The 18952-nt window shown below is 42.0% G+C and overlaps 1 protein-coding gene across 2 annotated transcripts in view; it reads left to right on the forward strand.

Annotated features, from left to right (window-relative positions):
* DGKG (diacylglycerol kinase gamma) overlaps nt 1-18952 on the forward strand; it is a 202205-nt gene that overhangs the window by 49155 nt on the left and 134098 nt on the right. For both annotated transcript variants that reach the window (XM_003792723.1, XM_003792722.2), the window contains 3 exons: nt 3249-3325; nt 12135-12300; nt 12844-12906. In XM_003792723.1, the coding sequence (XP_003792771.1) occupies nt 3249-3325; nt 12135-12300; nt 12844-12906 (306 nt within the window). The remainder of the gene's footprint in view (nt 1-3248; nt 3326-12134; nt 12301-12843; nt 12907-18952) is intronic.

Genomic DNA, 18952 nt, shown 5'->3' on the forward strand with positions numbered 1-18952 from the left:
CTGAAAGTTTCAAACTTATGGCCTGCCCCTAACGGCTCTTCCTGCCAGAGCAGTAACTTCTTATTGGCTATTCTACCATCCCATCATCATTCTGAGACTTCCCTAACTGAACCTATATAAGGGTGTGCTTTTCTTTTGATCCCTCTCCTCTTCTCTTCCTCCTCTTCTCTCTCTCCTCTCCTCTCTCTCTCCTCTCCCTCTCCTCTTCTCTTCCTCCTCTTCTCCCTCTCCTCTCCTCTCTCTCTCTTCTCCCTCTCCTCTCCCTCTCTTCTCCCTCTCCTCTCCCTCTCCTCTCTCTTTCCTCTCTCTCCTCTTCTCTCTTCTCTCCTCCCTCCTCCTTGGTGCTGCTCTGCAGCATCCCTCCCTTCCCAATAAAGACCTTTTGTACAAGCAAAAAAAAAAAAAGTGGTATAAATGCAACTGAAATCACTCCCTTGTTTCTTATTCAAAATGCTAGCTCTAGTGCTTCTTTTAGGAGCCACACTAGGGTTACCAGTGTTCTTAAATTTGCAATTTTTTTTAATTTAGCCACTTTGGCTGAGCTAAAAATCTCCTATTAAAATAGACTCTAAAATGTAGAATATTCTTCTAAATAATTAAACTCTTATAGAGTAATTTGAATCAGGTATGTGTGACATTAATTGAGCTCTGGCCCAATTCTAAATTGTCTTCCATTATGTTTCCTGAGTGGTCTTTAGAAAATAGAAATCTTTGCACATATTCTGAGTGAAGGGCACACTTACAACATTGACAAAATGTATAAAAGCAAATTGTGTAACCAAAGTGTATGTAGCCTTGTAATATTCTGAAATTTTAAAAAAGAAAGAAAGAACATAGAAATCTGGTTATATTATTTTACCATTCAAAAGATTTTTTAACCATTTCAAATCAATATCATTTATCTTGGCACCCAAGACCCCAAAAGTCTGGCCCCAAACTACGCTCTGGTTCTAACTTACCCTAAATGTGCTGTAGTGGCCATTCTTGCATCTTGGCTCACTCTGTCTCTTTGAAGAATATCCTTTCTTCTCATGTCAGCCTTTGAAAACCTCACACATTCTTTATGCCCCAGCCCAAATGCCACCTCCTTCATAGGACGTCCTCAATCCCCACCCCAACCCCACTTTCTTTCTATTTTACTTCCCCACTTGGTGTTTCATAGAGCGTCCTATTATTGCTATGGCATTAATTATTCTTTTACTTGTCTTTGCAAATGTTTGGATGCAGTAGTGAATAACACCTAAGGGAAAAGAAAATAGAATTTTGAGCTAACTAGACTTTAGTAAAAACCCTAGCTCTTAGGCAAGTCAATTATTATTTTTTTTAATTTTAGTTTCTGCATCTGTAAAGTGAAGAAAATATTGCCAAGTTTGCATGGATTGGTAGAAGTGAGAATATACAGGTGAAGGCCCCCAATAAGGGGTAACTATTGTTACCCAAATTATTATAATCACCTTCCCTAGTATTTCATTAACAGTATCTTGCATTGTTTTACCCTCCATAGTGTCTTCTGAACTGAATAGAAGCAGTACAAAATGATGGCATCTGCTGCCTGGATCTTACTGAGCTATTAGTTTTTCAACATCTGTTTTGAATTTCAGAAAGAAATTTCCATTTTTAGGCAACAGCAACATTTTCCTGTGGCATTTTGATATGTCTCAATCCTGAAATGATTATAACTTCAGCTTGATTTAATCCAAGTCAGCAAAGCCATAGAGAACAGCCTGGCCAATGAGTACATCTACCTAAGCCTAAGAAACGTTAAATCTCTGTACAAAGAGCCTAAACAAGGAACTCTGTGTGAGCTTTTAATGGCAGTGACCTTTGTTTATATGTACAAATAGCAGCAATAATGGAACTTGGGAAACTCTCAATTATCCATAATACAGAGAGATAGGGAGAGCACAGGTCATAGAAATGCTGATTCACTTTGATGTCAAAAGTGCTGATAACCACACAGGATACATTCACGATATGTTTCTAATGGAAGTTATTTATCCCCCTTTTCTCACTCCCACTTTCCTTATAAAACTCCCCAAATAAGCAGTCATTATGGTCTTCACCAGTGTTTGTATTTTTCCAATGGAAAGTAGAATTTTCTAAGCCACCATGCTTATAAGTCCTCTGCGTCTTGCTTTGTCACCTTCTAATATAAATGTAACATATAGGAAACATTGAGGGGAAATTAGGGGGGGTGAGAAGGGCTCAACTTCCAAAAGAAAATGTACTGGCTGCCAAAAATATGTTAGAAATTCCATAGGAACACAAAATCAACCTTGCTAATTATGAAACATAATTGAGGTTACACTTTATGTGTCAGAAGAAATAGCTCAATTTCCTCTACTGAGATAGAAAATAAAAATCAAGAAAGGGGGACAGAGCTGTCAGGATCTCAGAATTAAAAGAAATCACCTTGCCCTGTTGTATGTATGTGTAGTACAATAATATTTCAGCACCAAGGACAGAGCCTTGTGAGGCTCAATGACCACCCATCCTATATCATTAACAATTTTTTAATATTTTCACTCAAATGTTTATACATTCATCTATGTGTTGTTTTTCTGAGTTCTAGTTACGTGTCAGACCTTGGTATGATATATAAAGACTCACCAGCCAGTTACAGCTCACAAGGTAAAACTGGGGAGGAGATAAGCACGACAGTCAAGTAACACTAGAACAAGTGCTGCCACCAAGTTATGTGCAAGCCATGTGGCAGCCAAGGGAGGGAATGCTTATCCCTGACAGGTGCCAAGGAAGACTTTACAAAGGAGTTGGCATTTGAGCTGGATTTTGTAAAGATTGAGTAAAGTTTTCAAGACAGAAAAGAATTGCCATGAAAGAGTACACAGTGTATTCAGGAATGTCTGGAAAAGAGATTTGATATGACTGAAATGTGGGATGAATGAGAAATAAAGAATAGGCTAGGTCAAATCACCAAGAGCTTATATCCCATGTAAGGGGGTAAAGGCTTTCTTCTAGGGAAACAGAAAGCCATCAAATGGTCTTTCAGCAGGGATGTGATTTGATCAGATTTTTGTTTTAGAGAGATGGTTCAGATAGCAGGAGAAAGAACAGACTAAAACAAAGAAGTGGATGAGAAGAAGGACAGATAAGGATGACATTTCTCCACATGGTCCTGGGAATGAGGACTTGCTCCATTACAATCATAGTTAGACGGGGAGAATTTATTTGGCCTAACTCCAATTAGCTGTTCACCAGTGTTTCACATGTGAATTGTGTCTCTCCAGATTCCTCCAAGAAGATAAAAGATGTCTTGACTGAATTTAATGAGGGTGGGAGCCTCAAACAATATGACCCACATGAGGTAAGAACATTTCCATTTCAAGCCTTAAAAAAATACCCTGTGTTCCAGCCTTCCCATAATTTGTTTTCTTTTTGGAGGTTTAGCTTGCCTTCAAGAACTTGCTTCTCAACATCTTTTTCCCTAAGTCTCAAGTAATCCATCAGTCCTACCCAGCATTATACTTTTCCCAAGTTCATTCACCCCTGCCACTGTCCTAGAAGACTACTACTTCTCCTCTAATCATTTTTCTCACCCCTCCTCCCATCCTCATCTCAGTTAACAAGTGTGTTCTACTTCAAGTTTGTTCTACTTCACTGAGAAAGTAGAAACAATCAGGAAAGAACTTCTACAAGCTGCCTCACCTACCCATGCCTTTTCCACTGTAACTAGGGATGAACTCTCCATGCTCTTATCTAATCCAGATTCTCCACTTATGCATCCAACCCCATCCTCTTTTGGGCTGTTGGCAGGCATTGGTTTAGAACACAGCTCTCCTGCCCATCTCTTTCCCTTCCTCATCCCTCTTTCTCCCTTTGTCTCCTTCACATAAGCTCTCCCCTATATCTTAGGTTTTCCCGTCAACATATAATCATACTGTTAATTCTCCTATATTAAAAAAAACAACTTTTCTTGACACCACTTTTCCTTCCAGCTCCCATCTCATTTCTCTCCTGTCGTCTGTCTATACTGTATAAGATTTGTCTATACTCATTGCCTCCAAGTTCTCTTCTTCATACATTCTTGAAATTCTTCAATGAATGTGTAACTCCCCTCCTCTACTAAAACCAGTAGTGAAGACCAAACCCCTTCATGTGGCTAAACCAAATAGCAATTTTGCTCTATGCCATTGGGTGTGGTTGGTCAATCCTGTTTGATTTTCTTCACTTGGTTTCTGGCCACTAAACTCTCCTGGTTTTCCTCTTTCCCCTACTTGACATTTCCACTTAAAAATCAAATAGGCATCTCAGGTTTACTGTGAACAAACTGATGTCCTTGATCTTTCCTTGTACAACCTGTTTTTCCAGCAGTCTTCCCCATTGCAATAAATGACAACTGCACTCTTCAAGTCATTCAACCTAAAGTTATGGAGTCCTCCTTGCCTTTTCTCTTTTTCTCATATTCTACATCAAATTCATTGCCAAATTCTGTCACTTCTACCTTCAAAATATATCCAAAATGTAGGCACATCTCACCACCTGTGCTGTTACCATCCTGGCCTGAGTCATCACCACATTTTGCCCAGATTATTTCAAGAGTCTTCTAACTGAGCTCTCTGCTTCTGCCCTTGCCCTTTAAATCTGTTCCTCACACATATCCTGAGCAATCTGTTAAAACTTATGTCAGAGCTTGTCACTACTCCACTTGACAGTCCCCCTATGGTTCCCCCCACCTCCTACTCAGAGTAAAAGTCAAGGTCATTATAGTCTGCACCTCCTCTACTTTCCAGTGCTGTCTCTTGTTACTCTACCCCTCTTCATTCTTTTCCAGTCATATTAGCCCTCTCAGTGCTATCATATAAGCCATGTCACAGCAATTTCAGCACCACTGTACCTACTGTTACCTCTTCTTGGAACATTCCTCCCTGGCATATCCTAGTTCTCTGTTCTCTCACCTCCTCCAAGTCTATACCCAAATCACCTTCTCAGTGATTATCACCTTCTTTATCTAGCCTTGAAGCCCTCTTACCTGATTCTTCCTATCCCTCTCTCTCTTTCTTTCCTCATTAGCACTTCTCACCAGCTGTCGCACTATATAATTTACTTAATTAACTGTCTGTTTTTCCCACTACAATAGTTTTGTTCACTGCTGTGTCTCCAGTGCCCAGAAGACTATCTGGTTTATAGAAGCAATTCAATAAATAATTGCTAAATAAATAAATGAATACAAGACCTCCTCCCACTTTCATATTCAACTCACTTAACATTATTTGGCACTAGAATACCTAGGCACTGGTCTGGGCATTGTAGAAGGTGAAGAAGAAGAATTCTTGGCCTCCAAGACATACTTCCAACTGGTAGGTTCAAGTTTATGACCCTGGAATTCCATAGTCTTAGATGAGTTCATCTACCACTGTCATCACCCAACAATATGGCCTGGATTATTTTGCCTCTTTGGCCTTCACTTTCCTCATCTGTGAACTGAAGATAACAAAATAATAAAAACCTTGAAGTTTGTGGGAGAACTTTTACAAAGTGTCTAACACTCTATAGGGCACTTTAAAAATGGTGCCCATTACTATAAATCTTCTATACCTTTTCCCTAGGATATGTTATGCTCAACTCCCTTTTCCTTACTCCTGGGTCCTTTTATGAAGGCTAATTGCAGAAAAGTGACTGATCAGCAGGACTAATTTAAGGAGAGGCCAGTCACTTACTTATTCACATTGTCATTGTCCATTCAACAAACCTGAGAAAATGCCTTCTCTGCTGGACGCTAGGAATGAATCAACAGAGCTTGTGCCCTCAAGGTACACCTGAGAGGGACTTTGGATAAAATGCACCAATCACTGAGAGAATGAAACAGGAGGGAGAATGGAACAGGAGTATGTTGAGAAGGCACCATTTCAAAGAACATTCCTGAGGAGAAGCCATGCAGAGGAGATGGCAAAGCCAGCCAGAACTCACTGCCCCACACCTGCCACCTCCAGCTCCAAATACATGGGAACAAAACCTAGCGGGGCTGCTAATCATCCTGTCCGCCCTGGGGCTGATGAGTGGGAGGAGAACAATTTGGTCAGAGCCACCGCTGGTGTGAAGGGCATAGGAGCTTTCAGGAGGGAGCAGCTTGGATGGCAGGAGCACATGGCCGCCCTCGCCTCTGTCAGGGCTGGCCCCCAGTTTTTGTATGCCTAACACTGCTGTGTCCCGGGGGAGCTCTGTCATTCTGACTTTGTTCTCGCACACAGTGCAGCTGACTTCTAGTAGGTGTAATGTCACAGCACAGGGATAGAGAAACAGACTTTAATTTCTCTTGAGCTTGATGGCTGACTACTGCTAAAATGTCTCAATGAGAAACAAGTTAGCCGTGGGAAGGGGCAGATTTCTAGAAAAGCTAGGGTGAGAATAAAAGTTTGCAGAATAAGGGGACTGCATCTGGCCATGCTCTTGCCTGACACCACCAAGAGACTCTCTTGAGAAAAGAGCAGTGAAAGGCAGCTAGAGCAGAAGCCAGCAGAGCAGAAGAGGCAGGTGGCGTGGCAGTGCTGTGAGCCTGGACTCAGATATACCAGAGCACAAAGCCCAGCCCTGGCACATGCTTTATGATCTTGAGAGTTTGTTTTGTCCCCAAAATGACAGTTATAGTCCCCTTCACAGTGCTGTCATGAAAATAAAGCACTGAGGTATGGTATGCTCACCGTCTAGTTTCCTCCCTTCTTGACCTATGTAAGAATTAGCACAGTCTCTTTAAGTGGGTTATAGCAGCAGCAGCTGCCCGGCTAATTCCCACATGAAGCTGCTGTGGGGACAACAGTGTTCCTTTGGGCTGAACTACAAAGTTTCCTGTGATGTTCCTCCAGGGTTCAGAGAATTTCCAGGGCGCCTCATGGAGGTTGGTTTTCTGCTTTGGGTATGATACCCAGCCACTCCTACCCAGTCATCCATCACACCTTTACTCAGCAGCTACTCTGATCCTGGCCTGTGCTCGTAAAGAACTTTTTGTAACCCAGATGTCATGTTGAGAGTGGCATACAGTCACATTTCTTTACTTGTTGAACTTGGGGTGCTTGGAGGAGGTGGCCAGGAGCATTACACTGGCTCTGGGCCCTGGGACAGACATGATAGTAGGAGCTCTGGGCTCTGATTTTTGGTTTATTCTGCTGCTAGCTCGCTGGGGTAACTCACTGAATCTCCTGAGCCACAATGGCATAAGGAGACCCAGTCTCCTCTGAGACTCCTCTGATTTGAATGCTCTATGTTTCTGGGTTTATTCTGTGCCATCCCATTCTCCAGGACAGGGACATGCATAGTTGGACATGAATTTCATTGTCATTATTTTCTAAGTTGCCGTAACAGTTTGTTGATTCTTTTCCTGTGGCATTGGCTCCTAGTGACTACAGGTGTAATTATTTCAATGCCTTTTTTTCTTTCCACTGAGTCTCTTAAGGAATAGACCCATGTCTAATTCATTGGTGTGTTCTCCATTGTGCCTGCACTTAGGAGGCTCAGTATATACATAAATGTGTGTGTGACAACATAGATCCCATAATAATCAAAGACAGCCAGGGGCTGACACCAGGACATTCCTGAGGTGATCCAGTTAGGAACCCATTATCCATTCAAATACCTCGGCAGAAACACTGTGGTAGGGGCATAGGTGACACAAAGAAGAAATAAGACATTCTCACTACCTTCCAGGAGCAACAGATCTAGTAGAGGAAGTAAGATACATCACAAACAGCTATATATTAACACAGACTGGCAGATACAAGTGTCACAAGTCAGGAACCAAGGTGCAAAGTATAGAAATTCAAGTACAGGAGATCATATCAGGCTTCCTGGAAGAGTTGGTACCTCTGTGGGGTCTTAAAGCATGGCTGGAATTGTAACAGGTAGAGTAGGAAGCAGTTTGTACAGAGTAAAGTACTTGGAGGTTTGGTTATGAAAGAACACAGAGATTAGTGTGGACAGGTGCACATGGGGGATAATAGGAGAAAATACCAGAATTATCTTAGAACTTGAAGTAGCTACAAAATGTTGCAGTACAATTAGCAAGGTTGTGAATCCCAAAGGTCTCAGAATACAGGATGGGCCATTAGACTGTAGAAACACTACATATTAGACCTTCTATTTGCATTCATTTTTTTCTTACCTAATTTCCATTTTCTGATTTTTTGCATACATTTTACAATATATAGTAGTACATTGACTGGTCTCCACTCCCCCATGGCAATTAGAAGCCATGGAAAGTTTTGAATAAGGGAACCAACCTTATCAGAGTTGTGCTTTGGAAAGATTAATCTGGCAAAGAGAAATAAGTTAAATGAGAGGACCAGCAGATAGAAGTGGGGCAGAGAAGCATTGGAGAGGTATCAAAATGGTCCAGGTGAGATGTGTGACACAGAAGTCACATGAGAGATCTTCTAGTCCAGCATTCCACAATTTGCTAAAGAAACTGAGATCCCAAAAAATGGGGGAAATATAGTTGATCTGAAGCCAGTCACATGGTCACCCAGGTCTCACCCTCATCTTGTTCAATAATCTTTTGGCTTTGATTTTTTTTTTAATTGTTGGAGATTGATTGAGGGCACAAGAAACCAGGTTACACTGGTCCATTTGTTAGGTAAAGACCCTCTTACACTCCTGTCTTGCCCCTTTAAGGTGTGGCACATACCAAGAGGCTTTGATTTTTTTTACAGCATTATGTTAGTTTGTTTAATTTAACTTTCTTTTTATTATATCAGTGTCTTCTGAACTGATTATATCAGTTTGTTTTCCAGGAATATTTTACTCTGACAGCTTTCATATGATAGCTAACCAAAAGAGATTTTGGAATTCAAAACTACATTTTAAAACATACTTGTCAACCTTCTCTGAAGAAGACAAACAGATGGCCAACAAACACATGAAAAAATGCTCGTCATTCCTGATCATCAGAGAAATGCAAATCAAAAACCACCTTCAGATATCACTTAACCCCAGTGAGAATAGCCCACATCACAAAGTCCCAAAACTGCAGATCCTGGCATAGTTGTAGAGAGAAGGGAACACTTTTACACGGTTCATGGGATTGCAAACTAATACAGCCTCTTTGGAAAGAAGTATGGAGAATCCTCAAAGAGCTAGAGGTAGACTCTTCATATGACCCTGCAATCCCTTTACTTAGTATCTAACCAGAAGAGAAAAAAATCATTTAGCATAAGGACATTTGCACTAGAATGTTACTGCAGCTCAATTCACAATCACAAGATGTAGAAATCAATCTAAGTGCCCATCAACCCATGAATGGATTAGTAAACTGTGGCATACCACATACATATACCACATGTATACCATGGAATACTCTGCATCCATAAAAAAGATGGAAACTTTACACCTTTTGTATTATCCTGGACAAAGTTGGAGAACATTCTCTTTAGTAAAGTATCGTAAGAATGTAAAAGCAAGTTTCCGATGTAGTCAATACTAATACGAAACCAGTAGATCAGTGGTTCTCAACCTTCCTAATGCTGCGACCCTTTCATACAGTTCCTCATGTTGTGGTGACCTCTAACCATAAAATTATTTTTGTTGCTACTTACAGAGATTAGAGTGGGCAGGTGCACATTGGGGATAATAGGAGAAAATACCAGAATTGTCTTGTCTTGTCGTTGCTACTTAGCAATGAAAATAATTTTATGGTTGGGAGCCACCACAACATGAGGAAATGTATTAAAGGGTCGTGGCATTAGGAAGGTTGAGAACCACTGCAGTAGATGAATGACTACATGCCCACATGAGAGAAAATTATTAAAATCAAGTGAGGGAAAGGGAGAGGGGAAGGAGGAGGGGGATTGGCCAGCTCTCACCTAACACACAGTGTAACGGTATTTGGCACACCTCCTGGGTGAAGGACTCAACTACAACTTGGACTCTGTCTAACAAATGCAACTAAAGTAACCTAATAGTTTATACCCTCATATCAATCTGAAAAAAAAAAAAATAAAGTGCTAGGTTTAGTTAAGAAATAATTAAATCTTTTTCTTACTCCTCCAAAGAAAAAAATAAAAGAATACTTGTCAATTAAAATGGTACAAAAAGACAATGCAAAAAGAGCTTTTTGAAATAAATTAATGAATAGCAATGCTATTAGCAAATATCCAGTTAAATCAAAGTATCGAATGAAGAGAACTAACTCCATGGAAAATAGAGAGCTTGTGAAAGAAGAGAGGATGAAATACTGCAGAGAAGCCACAGATGAGAAAAATCTCAGGTGATAAATTTTGTGACCATCAAGAGAGCAGTTCAAAGGTAATGAATGGGCTAAAACGCTAACTGAGTGGGATTAGGGAGAGGAGGCGGCTAACCTGGTCTGTGAGGAGAAATTTGAAGAGAAGAAGGATGGACCAGCAACTCTAGCAGACCGCAGTTCCTTTGGGATGGTGGCAGTAGAGCGGGGGTCCTCAAACTTTTTAAAGAGGGAGCCAGTTCATTGTCCCTGAGACCGTTGGAGGGACGGACTGTGGGCCCCAGGACGAGTTGGCTGCTAAGCAGGACAGGAAGCGGTGGCAAAAACACCCAGTGGGCCAGATAAACGTCCTCGGCGGGCCGCATGTAGCTTGCAGGCCGTAGTTTGAGGATGCCTGACGTGCAGCGTGCTGGCAGGTAGAAGAGAGTCAAATGCCAGCAGGTGTGCTCTGAGCCAGAGAGGGTAGACTCAAGACTCACAGTAGGCGGGCTGCACTTGGAAAGGAGGAGGGAAAGCTTTTGTTCTTGCGTACTGGGAAGATGGAGGATTTGTGAGGGAGGGACATTCTGAGCAGATGATGCTGTGCAGACAGAGAGAGACAGAAAGAGTACGAAACAGACACAGAGACTCGGGGACAGAAAAAAGACAGAGAGAAATGAATCGCTGCCATGGGATTTGTGAGTCCACTGTTTTCACAGAGTTCCTTTCATCCGGTGAGAGCCTCTGTCCACCTGAATCAGGCTTCATCCACTCTGCAAAGAATATGTATAGTACAGCCCAGCCTGGTGCTAAAAGAAATTGCTTTGTGAGCTTCCAGTGGGGTGGGGAGGGCATCACTTTCTTGTAGGGCCAAGACTTTGAACGCAAATTTGATTATACACATGCAAGCCAGCTTCTGGTTCTGGAAAGGATCCCAGATCTCCCAGAACAGACAAAGGGTTAAATGCTACCAACATTTTGATGGGAGCACCAAATAGTCCCTCCAGAAAAGAGATTTTAACCCCACAGCTATCATTCACAGAAGCCTGCTCAGCAGATCTGAGTAGCGCTTCCTCGCCTGGTTTCCAGGAGCATCTGCCGAGGGGATGAAGAATCCCATGCCATCCAAGCACAAGCCAGTGATGACTCACCGCAACTGTTGTTGAGTGTTTGCTGAGAGCAGCAGCCCTTTCTGGCAGGGATGTTCCCAGCCTGGGACCAGCAGCCAGGCGAGGCTGGGAGAGACACAGCAGGAAGAGGGTCTAGTTTTTGGCGTGTCTATTAGTTCTCTACCTTCTGTCCTTGGCTTCCTGCTCTTCTCCTGGTGCCTAAAACCTTCACAAGGACATGTTTTGGGAAGCGTTTGAGCCAGACACTTCATCCCCCTGTTACCTTGGCATTTGTCCAGGGAAGATCAGGATTATGAAAGTAAAGAAGGGTGGAGCCTGATCTTTCTCTTCCAGGCTTTTCCTATTTCCTAAGACCTGAAAACCCAGGAATCACAGAGTGGAAAAGGAAAAGCAAGATAGCACAGAAGAACCATTTCTTTCCATCGTGTTTTCAACAGCATCCATCTCAACTGGATTCCAGGACGTAGATGCCGTCCCTGCTCACTGGGGCCGCATCATTCATGAGGGCCAGGACCCTCTGCTTCCAGCACTTGCTCCTCCTTACTGCTTTCATTATCTAAACTCAGACCACATTTATCACAAAGTCCTGCTGTGGTTCTGGGCCCTGCTATGCTCCAACATGCATCCACCAGCATCCACCTTCTCTGCTTCCCATCCTTGTCCCTGTCTGTCACTGTCTGTCACCTCCCTGGCTTTTTCACTTCTTCTCCCATCACCTCCTCTTCTTCCCTTCCCGTTTCTCTCACCCACCATCTCCTCAACCCCTTTTTCTTCTCTCCCTCCTCTCTGGACCTTCACCTCTCGTCACTAACTTTGCCCTTTTTGCCCCTTCTCAGCCGATTAGCTATGATGTCTTCAAGCTGTTCATGAGGGCGTACCTGGAGGTGGACCTTCCTCAGCCACTGAGCACTCACCTCTTCCTGGCCTTCAGCCAGAAACCCAGACAGGAGACCCCTGATTGCCCAAAGGAGGGAGCCAGCAGCAGCGAGGTCACTGGCCCAGGTACACGGACAGCCATCCCCAAGAGGGGAGGACATTGTGAGCTATCCTGTGCAGGCACAGGCTGCATCCCAGAGTGTCCCCTGAGTACAGTGGCTTCCCTATGGAGTGAGAATGGGGACCAAGGGACCAGGACTCCTCTCCTCATAGGGCCTTATGGGAAGCCCTGTCTGATAAGTCTCTCAGGGGAAGGAATAAAGATGGCACATAATTCCTGCCACTCAGGATCAGAGAGTAGGATGGGGGAAGAAGGGATACAACTATGTAGGGGAGGGGGATGAGGCCTTCAGCAAAAGCTGCTGGTCTGTGGGAGCACAGTCAGCTTGTGTGTGCAGTGGGACTAGCCTGGGAGTGTCAGGAAGGGGAAGCCGTGGGCACCAACTTCCTGGAGCTTCGGCTATAGTGGGGAGACACAGTCAATCCCAATAAATGAGCATGGACCCAGGTGACAGTAACTTATACACAGTAACCTAGGGAACAAGGTCACATGACGAGGTTCCCTACCTGGAGGGGATGGGCTGGTCATTAAATCTTTTTGTGCCCCAGATCCTAATACGCAGAGTGTGGATAATGCTGCCAAAGCAGATGAGGCCTGTGCCCCTGACACTGGTGAGTCTTTGGGACAGAGGATTTGGGAGAGAAGTGGGGGACACCTCATCCTTGGGGAGGATTGGACATACCTAACTAACAGTTTGTCTCCATGTAATTCTGAACCCTCGGTGCAGATGTCGTCCTGCTGTGACCTTCAGAGCTTCTCTCTCTGGGGCTCCTGTCACTCAAAGGTTCTGGGATTCTGAGGCTGGGTTTATCTTCACTTACCCTGGAACAGGGCAGGTCAGGACTAGAAACAGCTGTGTTTACCTCTGGGTCTGCCTGCCCAGGAAATAGGCAGTCTTCTCAGGAGAAGAGGGGTGTGTGTGTGTGTGTGTGTGTGTGTGTGTGAGTGACAGAGAGAGAGAATATGAAGAGGCAGTACCGGGGCTGAGGTACAAATGATCCCCAACCAGTGGATGGCTAGAGAGGGACAAGGCAAGATGCTAAGAACATGCTCTGATTGACTTCCAACAACATATTCGTAACACTATTTTGTATTGTTTGGAGAGCTGCTACTAAGTTAGCAAGGGCAAGCCAGCTACAATTGTTTTAAAGAACTGTTTGCCAGGCACCTTTTTATTATATCTCCCATTTAACCTTCACAGTCACACCATTTTACATGTGAGGACTGAGGCTTTAAGACCTGTGGAGCTGAGCTTTCAATCCAGAAATGTCCAACTTCTAAGCTCCTGCTTTCTCTCCTACTCCAAGAGAGTCATCTTGAGATGCCTGGTGCTTTGGTTAGTTCCTGGTGGAATGAACAAGCTACACTCTCAGTAGGGCTGCTACTGTCCCTAGGCCACTCCTGGGCTGTGACAGGTGTAAGATCCTCCCTGGCACATTTGTCAATGAGGAGTCATTCTTCAGTGCTGCTGACCGAGGCCCTGACCCAAGGCCAGATGCTCTCAAGAAGACTAGAAGCAACAAAGGTCACCATACTTGATTGGACATTGCTCTCATGCCCAATTAAAATTTCCTGTCACTATCAACCCAAGCTGGGTCAGGAACTAGAGTAGGCTGGTTAAGCATCTAGAACTCACAGCCAGACTGCAGGTGTGGCTCCCAGCTCTGACACCACCTAGTTCTGTAACTGTGGGCATGTTTGAACAATGTCTCTGTGCCTCAGTGTCCCCGTCTGGAATGAGAGATGACAAGTGTTGTTATGAAGGTTAAGTGAATTAGATGTATAAATGCTTAGAACAGTGACTGACTGGCACATAGTAAATATCCAATAAATACTGGCGATTGTCATTCAAGCCACCCTCTGGAAGAGCCCTCTAGTCTTAACTCACCATGGTCTGCCATCACCTCCTTCAGTCTGCACCCCCGTCTCCAAGATGTCAGGTGGGTGTCCTGTTCTCATGGAAGGTCTGTCACAGCTCTCTTTCTATCAGGTTGCTCTTTAAGTTTCAAATGCAAAGACTCAGAGAGTCACCCCTGTTTTACCGGCATTATCATTTGATTGAAAAGATTTACAGATACACAAAGGTGAATTCCAGCTGTTGGAATGTACTCAATGGATAAAAAATTCAGCTTTAGTATATTTTTGAAATCTACATAAAACACGATCAACAATAGATGCTACAACTGAAAGAAAAGAGGAACTAATTATAACAGGGACCTAGGATGAGAGAACTTCTTCAAGTGGACGCTGGATGAACATCTAATCTTTTCTCCAGTCAAGGGAAACTAGGAGGATTATAGAAGGACTAGTGAGGTTAATGGAAAGCACAGCATGGTCAACAAATTCCAGGAGATGTGGAGCTCCAGAAAGCAAGGATTGAGAGAACACAGTCCATGCCTTCCTGGCACCTTCAGAGATAGCAATAGGAAAAGACTCTACAGAAGTGTAGGGTCACCCAAGCCCTGCCCAGCACCCCACCCAGTCACACTAAATCCACAGCCCCTTGGTGAAATGGATGTAAGGCATAAGTAAGTCTCACGTCTTATATGAATAGAGGAGGCATATTCTGACATAAATCATTCTCATGGTAGGAAGGAAAGAGTGAAACTAGGAGCTTTGAGATTTTAAAATCTCATCAAGAAAACGCATGGTGAAAAGCATCGTGCCCAAATTCTTTACCCAGAGACTTTCTTAGTTCAAGTAGTTGGAACTTTCTTAGTCCAAGTAAGAACATGGAAAAAGTCACATTTCATTCCTTGAGGTGTTAAATGGTTTGTTTCAGTGGCTGAAGTTTCTAAAATACCAAAGAAGAACTTATATTTGAGAAAGATGATCAGTGGCAGTAATGAGAGTTAGCTGACTTCCTTGACCACCATGCATATTTGCAATAGCTGTAGCAGTCTTAGTCTAAAAGAGAAACTTCCAGAGCTCCCCTCCCAAAGTGATTTGTGATACACCATTTCCCTTGTGTATGTGAAAAATCACCTGCAATTATCTGAAAGGGCAATTATCTGACTCTCGGCCTAGGGAGGCGTACAGCATTTTTCATCTTCTTTTGAGCTTGAGATGTAAAGGAGAAAATCCTTTTCCTGCTAGGTCCCCTTCCATGGATGTCTTAATTAGATGTCCCTGTTCACCAGAAACAAGAATATAGGGCCAGGTGGACATCACAGAGAGGGGTCTCTGCCAGTAAGGAAAGCCAAGTTCTGGCTTACAAACAGACCATCTGTTGAAAATTCCAACCCTTTCCTGTTGCCCAAGCAAAGCCAGAGAAAGAAACTAGAGTCTTATCTGATATGGCCTATTGGATCAGTCTCCAAGCTCAGGTCTATCATAACCCACTTCAAATTATTCATACCCAGAGCCAGATGTGTACACCCTTGTATATTGAAAGGTTTTGACAGAGTGCAGAGGTTAGCTGAGAACCCCACGCAGTCTGTCATTTTGGGGATGTCAGCTCAGGAAAGGCTGAGTCCACCCTTCCCTTCATGAAGGCTCAGGACCACTTGGGATGAATAAGGAGGACTTCAGCCCCCTGGTCTTTAGTTAGTCTCTTAGGCTATTGAGTTATTTCTGCAACCCAGAATCTTGGAGTCTCAAGGAAAGTCCCTCAATATTATTGTTCCCAAGTATAAAAGTAATATACTCACAAAAAAGAAAGAAACAACAAAGATCAGTGGTTGTCAGGGGCTGAGGAAAGGAGGAATGAATGGACAAAGCACAGAGGAATTTTAGGGCAGAGAAACTACCCTCTATGACTTTTTTTATTAAATCATAGCTGTGTACATTAATGCAATCATGGGGTACAATGTGCTGGTTCTTATATGATATTTTAATGATGGCTACACATCACTGTGCATTTGCCCAAACCCATAGAATGTGCAAACCAAGAGTGGACACAAATGTAAACTGTAGACCTTGGGTGACAAGGATGTGTCAATGAAAGGTCATCAGTTGTAACAAATGTACCATTCTGGCAGGAGGATGTTGATGCCTGGTAGGCTAGTGTGTGTACAGACAGCAGCCTAAGTCAGAAATCTCTGCACCTTCCTCTAGTTTTGCTGTGAATCTAAAACTGCCCTAAAAATTTGTCTTAAGAAAAGAATTAATTCTCTAATTGTTAATGGTATACAATGGGTATTTGTATATTGAACTTAAAAAAAAAAGAGAGAGAGTAACCTAAAAAAAATAGAACTATTATTAAAGCAAATGGAATTTTTCATTTGGCAGGCTTTGACTCAGGAAATAATTAGTTTCTTTATGTGATATTAGATTGAGTTTCTATTTTTAAAGAATACCTTACCTCAACATTTGAAAGAATGAAGGCTCTTTACCTAAATCAATAACAAACACATATAGATAATAAGCATCATGATTATTGCATGTAAGGGAAGAAAACTAACAATCATTAAGCGTATGTTTTGTGCCAAGTTTTTAATTTAATTTTTTTGCACAATTTAATGCAACTTAATAATCTAGGGATGTAAATTTGAATATTTTTTATATAAGTGGCCAACAAACTCAGAGAGCTTAAGGAATTTGACCAAAGATACTTAATTGATCAAAAATGGAAATGGCATTTGCCAACATATACCGGACCTAATAGATGTTAGCAGCTGAAATAGCAAAGGTATGTGTGTGGTAACATCTTAGAGAAGCTTTTTCTTCATAACTGAAATACTCTTCCCATCTACTCTCCATTCCAGAAGCTTCTGTCCCCTCAAGCTTTTCATTACCCCATCTTCCCTGATCTTTCCCATCTTCCCTGATCTTTCCATTAATTTGCCTAGACCCCAAAATTCAAACTAAAAAGGTTGGTATACAGATGATTTAAGTTGCTTAAACTAAATATAGTAGCATTTCTATTTTAAAACAAATCTGTTACCTCCAATGCAATTCTAATTAATTAATAAACTACTTTTAACTTGGAAACTGTGTTTTTTGCTATTTCCAGCACCTTGCTTCTGAGATTTCCATATAAAATAGCTTTTTCTTAAGACATTAACTATTGGATAATTATTAACTTGCACATATTTTTTTAAAAATAGATATCTGAAGATAAATACTACCAAATAGATCACTAAGGTCACTTCTAGATCATTTTTAAAGCAACCAATGCTCCATAATACAAGGTACAACCCAACACGTTAACTTTTTGATTGAAAAAACCAAGGCTAAGTCCACCCTTCCCTTCATGGAGGCTCAGGGGAGGACTTCAGGAGCCCCAATTGGGATGAACAAGGAGGACTTCAGCCCCCTGGTCTTTAGTTAGTCTCTTAGGCTATTAAGATATTTCTGTAACCCAGAATCTTGGAGTCTCAAGGAAAGTCCCTCAATATTTTTTAACAGTTATTCCCAAGTATAAAAGTAATATACTCACAAAAAAGAAAGAAAGAAACGACAAAGATCAACAACAAAAATCAGTGGTTGTCAGGGGCTGAGGGAAGGAGGAATGAATGGACAGAGCACAGAGGAATTTTAGGGCAGAGAAAGCTGTTTTAAATTACTTCTCAAACTAATATTGGCCTCCTCTCCCAGATTTAAGAAAAAACAATCCTTAATTCACCTTGAACTCAGTTATCACATTTTGAACAAATGGTCTTTGCTTCAGTGTTTAAATTATCAACTTGGAAAGTTATCAAAGCAAACATGTAAGTTTGTTTTCTTCTTTTGAATTTGGTAATTGATTACATAAATATAAATTCTTTCATCTTTGAGAGGGTTTTCTTGAGAAATATTTTAAATCCAAAGTGTAAAAGTCACCTAATGTCACCACCTCTCTTTAAAGCCCTCTTCCCTGTCTCCATCCCCATTTACCCGGAGATCACTGTTGTTGGGAAGTGGGTACATATCCTTTCCAAATATTTTCCATGTCTATACAGATACCATGTACACAGGGGTCAGTTTATATTTATAAAAATATAACTAGAATTAAAAAAAGAAAAAGAAAGGAAACAGAATAAATCACTTATAATCCCACCAATGCAATTACTTGTGTGTGTGTCAAATTTTCTTGTAAGTTTTTTTCTATAAATTTTTTACAGAATTGAGATAAAACTGTACTGTATGTATCATTTGGGATCCAGCTTTGTTTTTCACTTAACATGGTATTCACAAATATTTCTGTCATTCAGGACTTGGGGTGAACATCAGTTTTAATGCAATCCCTTATTATAATAGAGGAGAAAACTGAAACTGGGTGAGGGCAGTGTGCCTATTGGTGCAAGAGCACACTATTTCATGCAAACCCAATGCTAAAATCCCAGCCTTGCCTTCTGCCATTGGCCTGGTATGGTCTGGGTTGGATTTTAGAGTAATGCTGGCCTCACAAAATTGGTTGGGTAGGATAGCCTCCTCTTAAGTCTTCTGAAGGAGTTTGTGTGTAATACATATTATCCCTTCATTAAATGGTGAGTGTTAGATATTTTTGCATACCTACAGATATTCTTGAGTTTTGTTTAGAGGTACAATTAGGTTATTTGGAAAAGTCTGATCTTTGGGGGTCTGTCTTTTAAATTTCATGGGGCAGGACCAGAGAAGCATTTACTCTAGGGCCAATTTTGCCTCACTTCTGAGGCAAAACTCAGCAAAGTACTCTCCCAGTGATTCGTGAATTATGAGGATGTTCTATTCTGATGGGTGGGAATAGGCATTACT

This window comes from Otolemur garnettii, unplaced genomic scaffold (assembly GCF_000181295.1).
Source record: "Otolemur garnettii isolate 467f Iridium unplaced genomic scaffold, OtoGar3 scaffold00060, whole genome shotgun sequence".
Classification (NCBI taxonomy): Eukaryota; Metazoa; Chordata; class Mammalia; order Primates; family Galagidae; genus Otolemur; species Otolemur garnettii.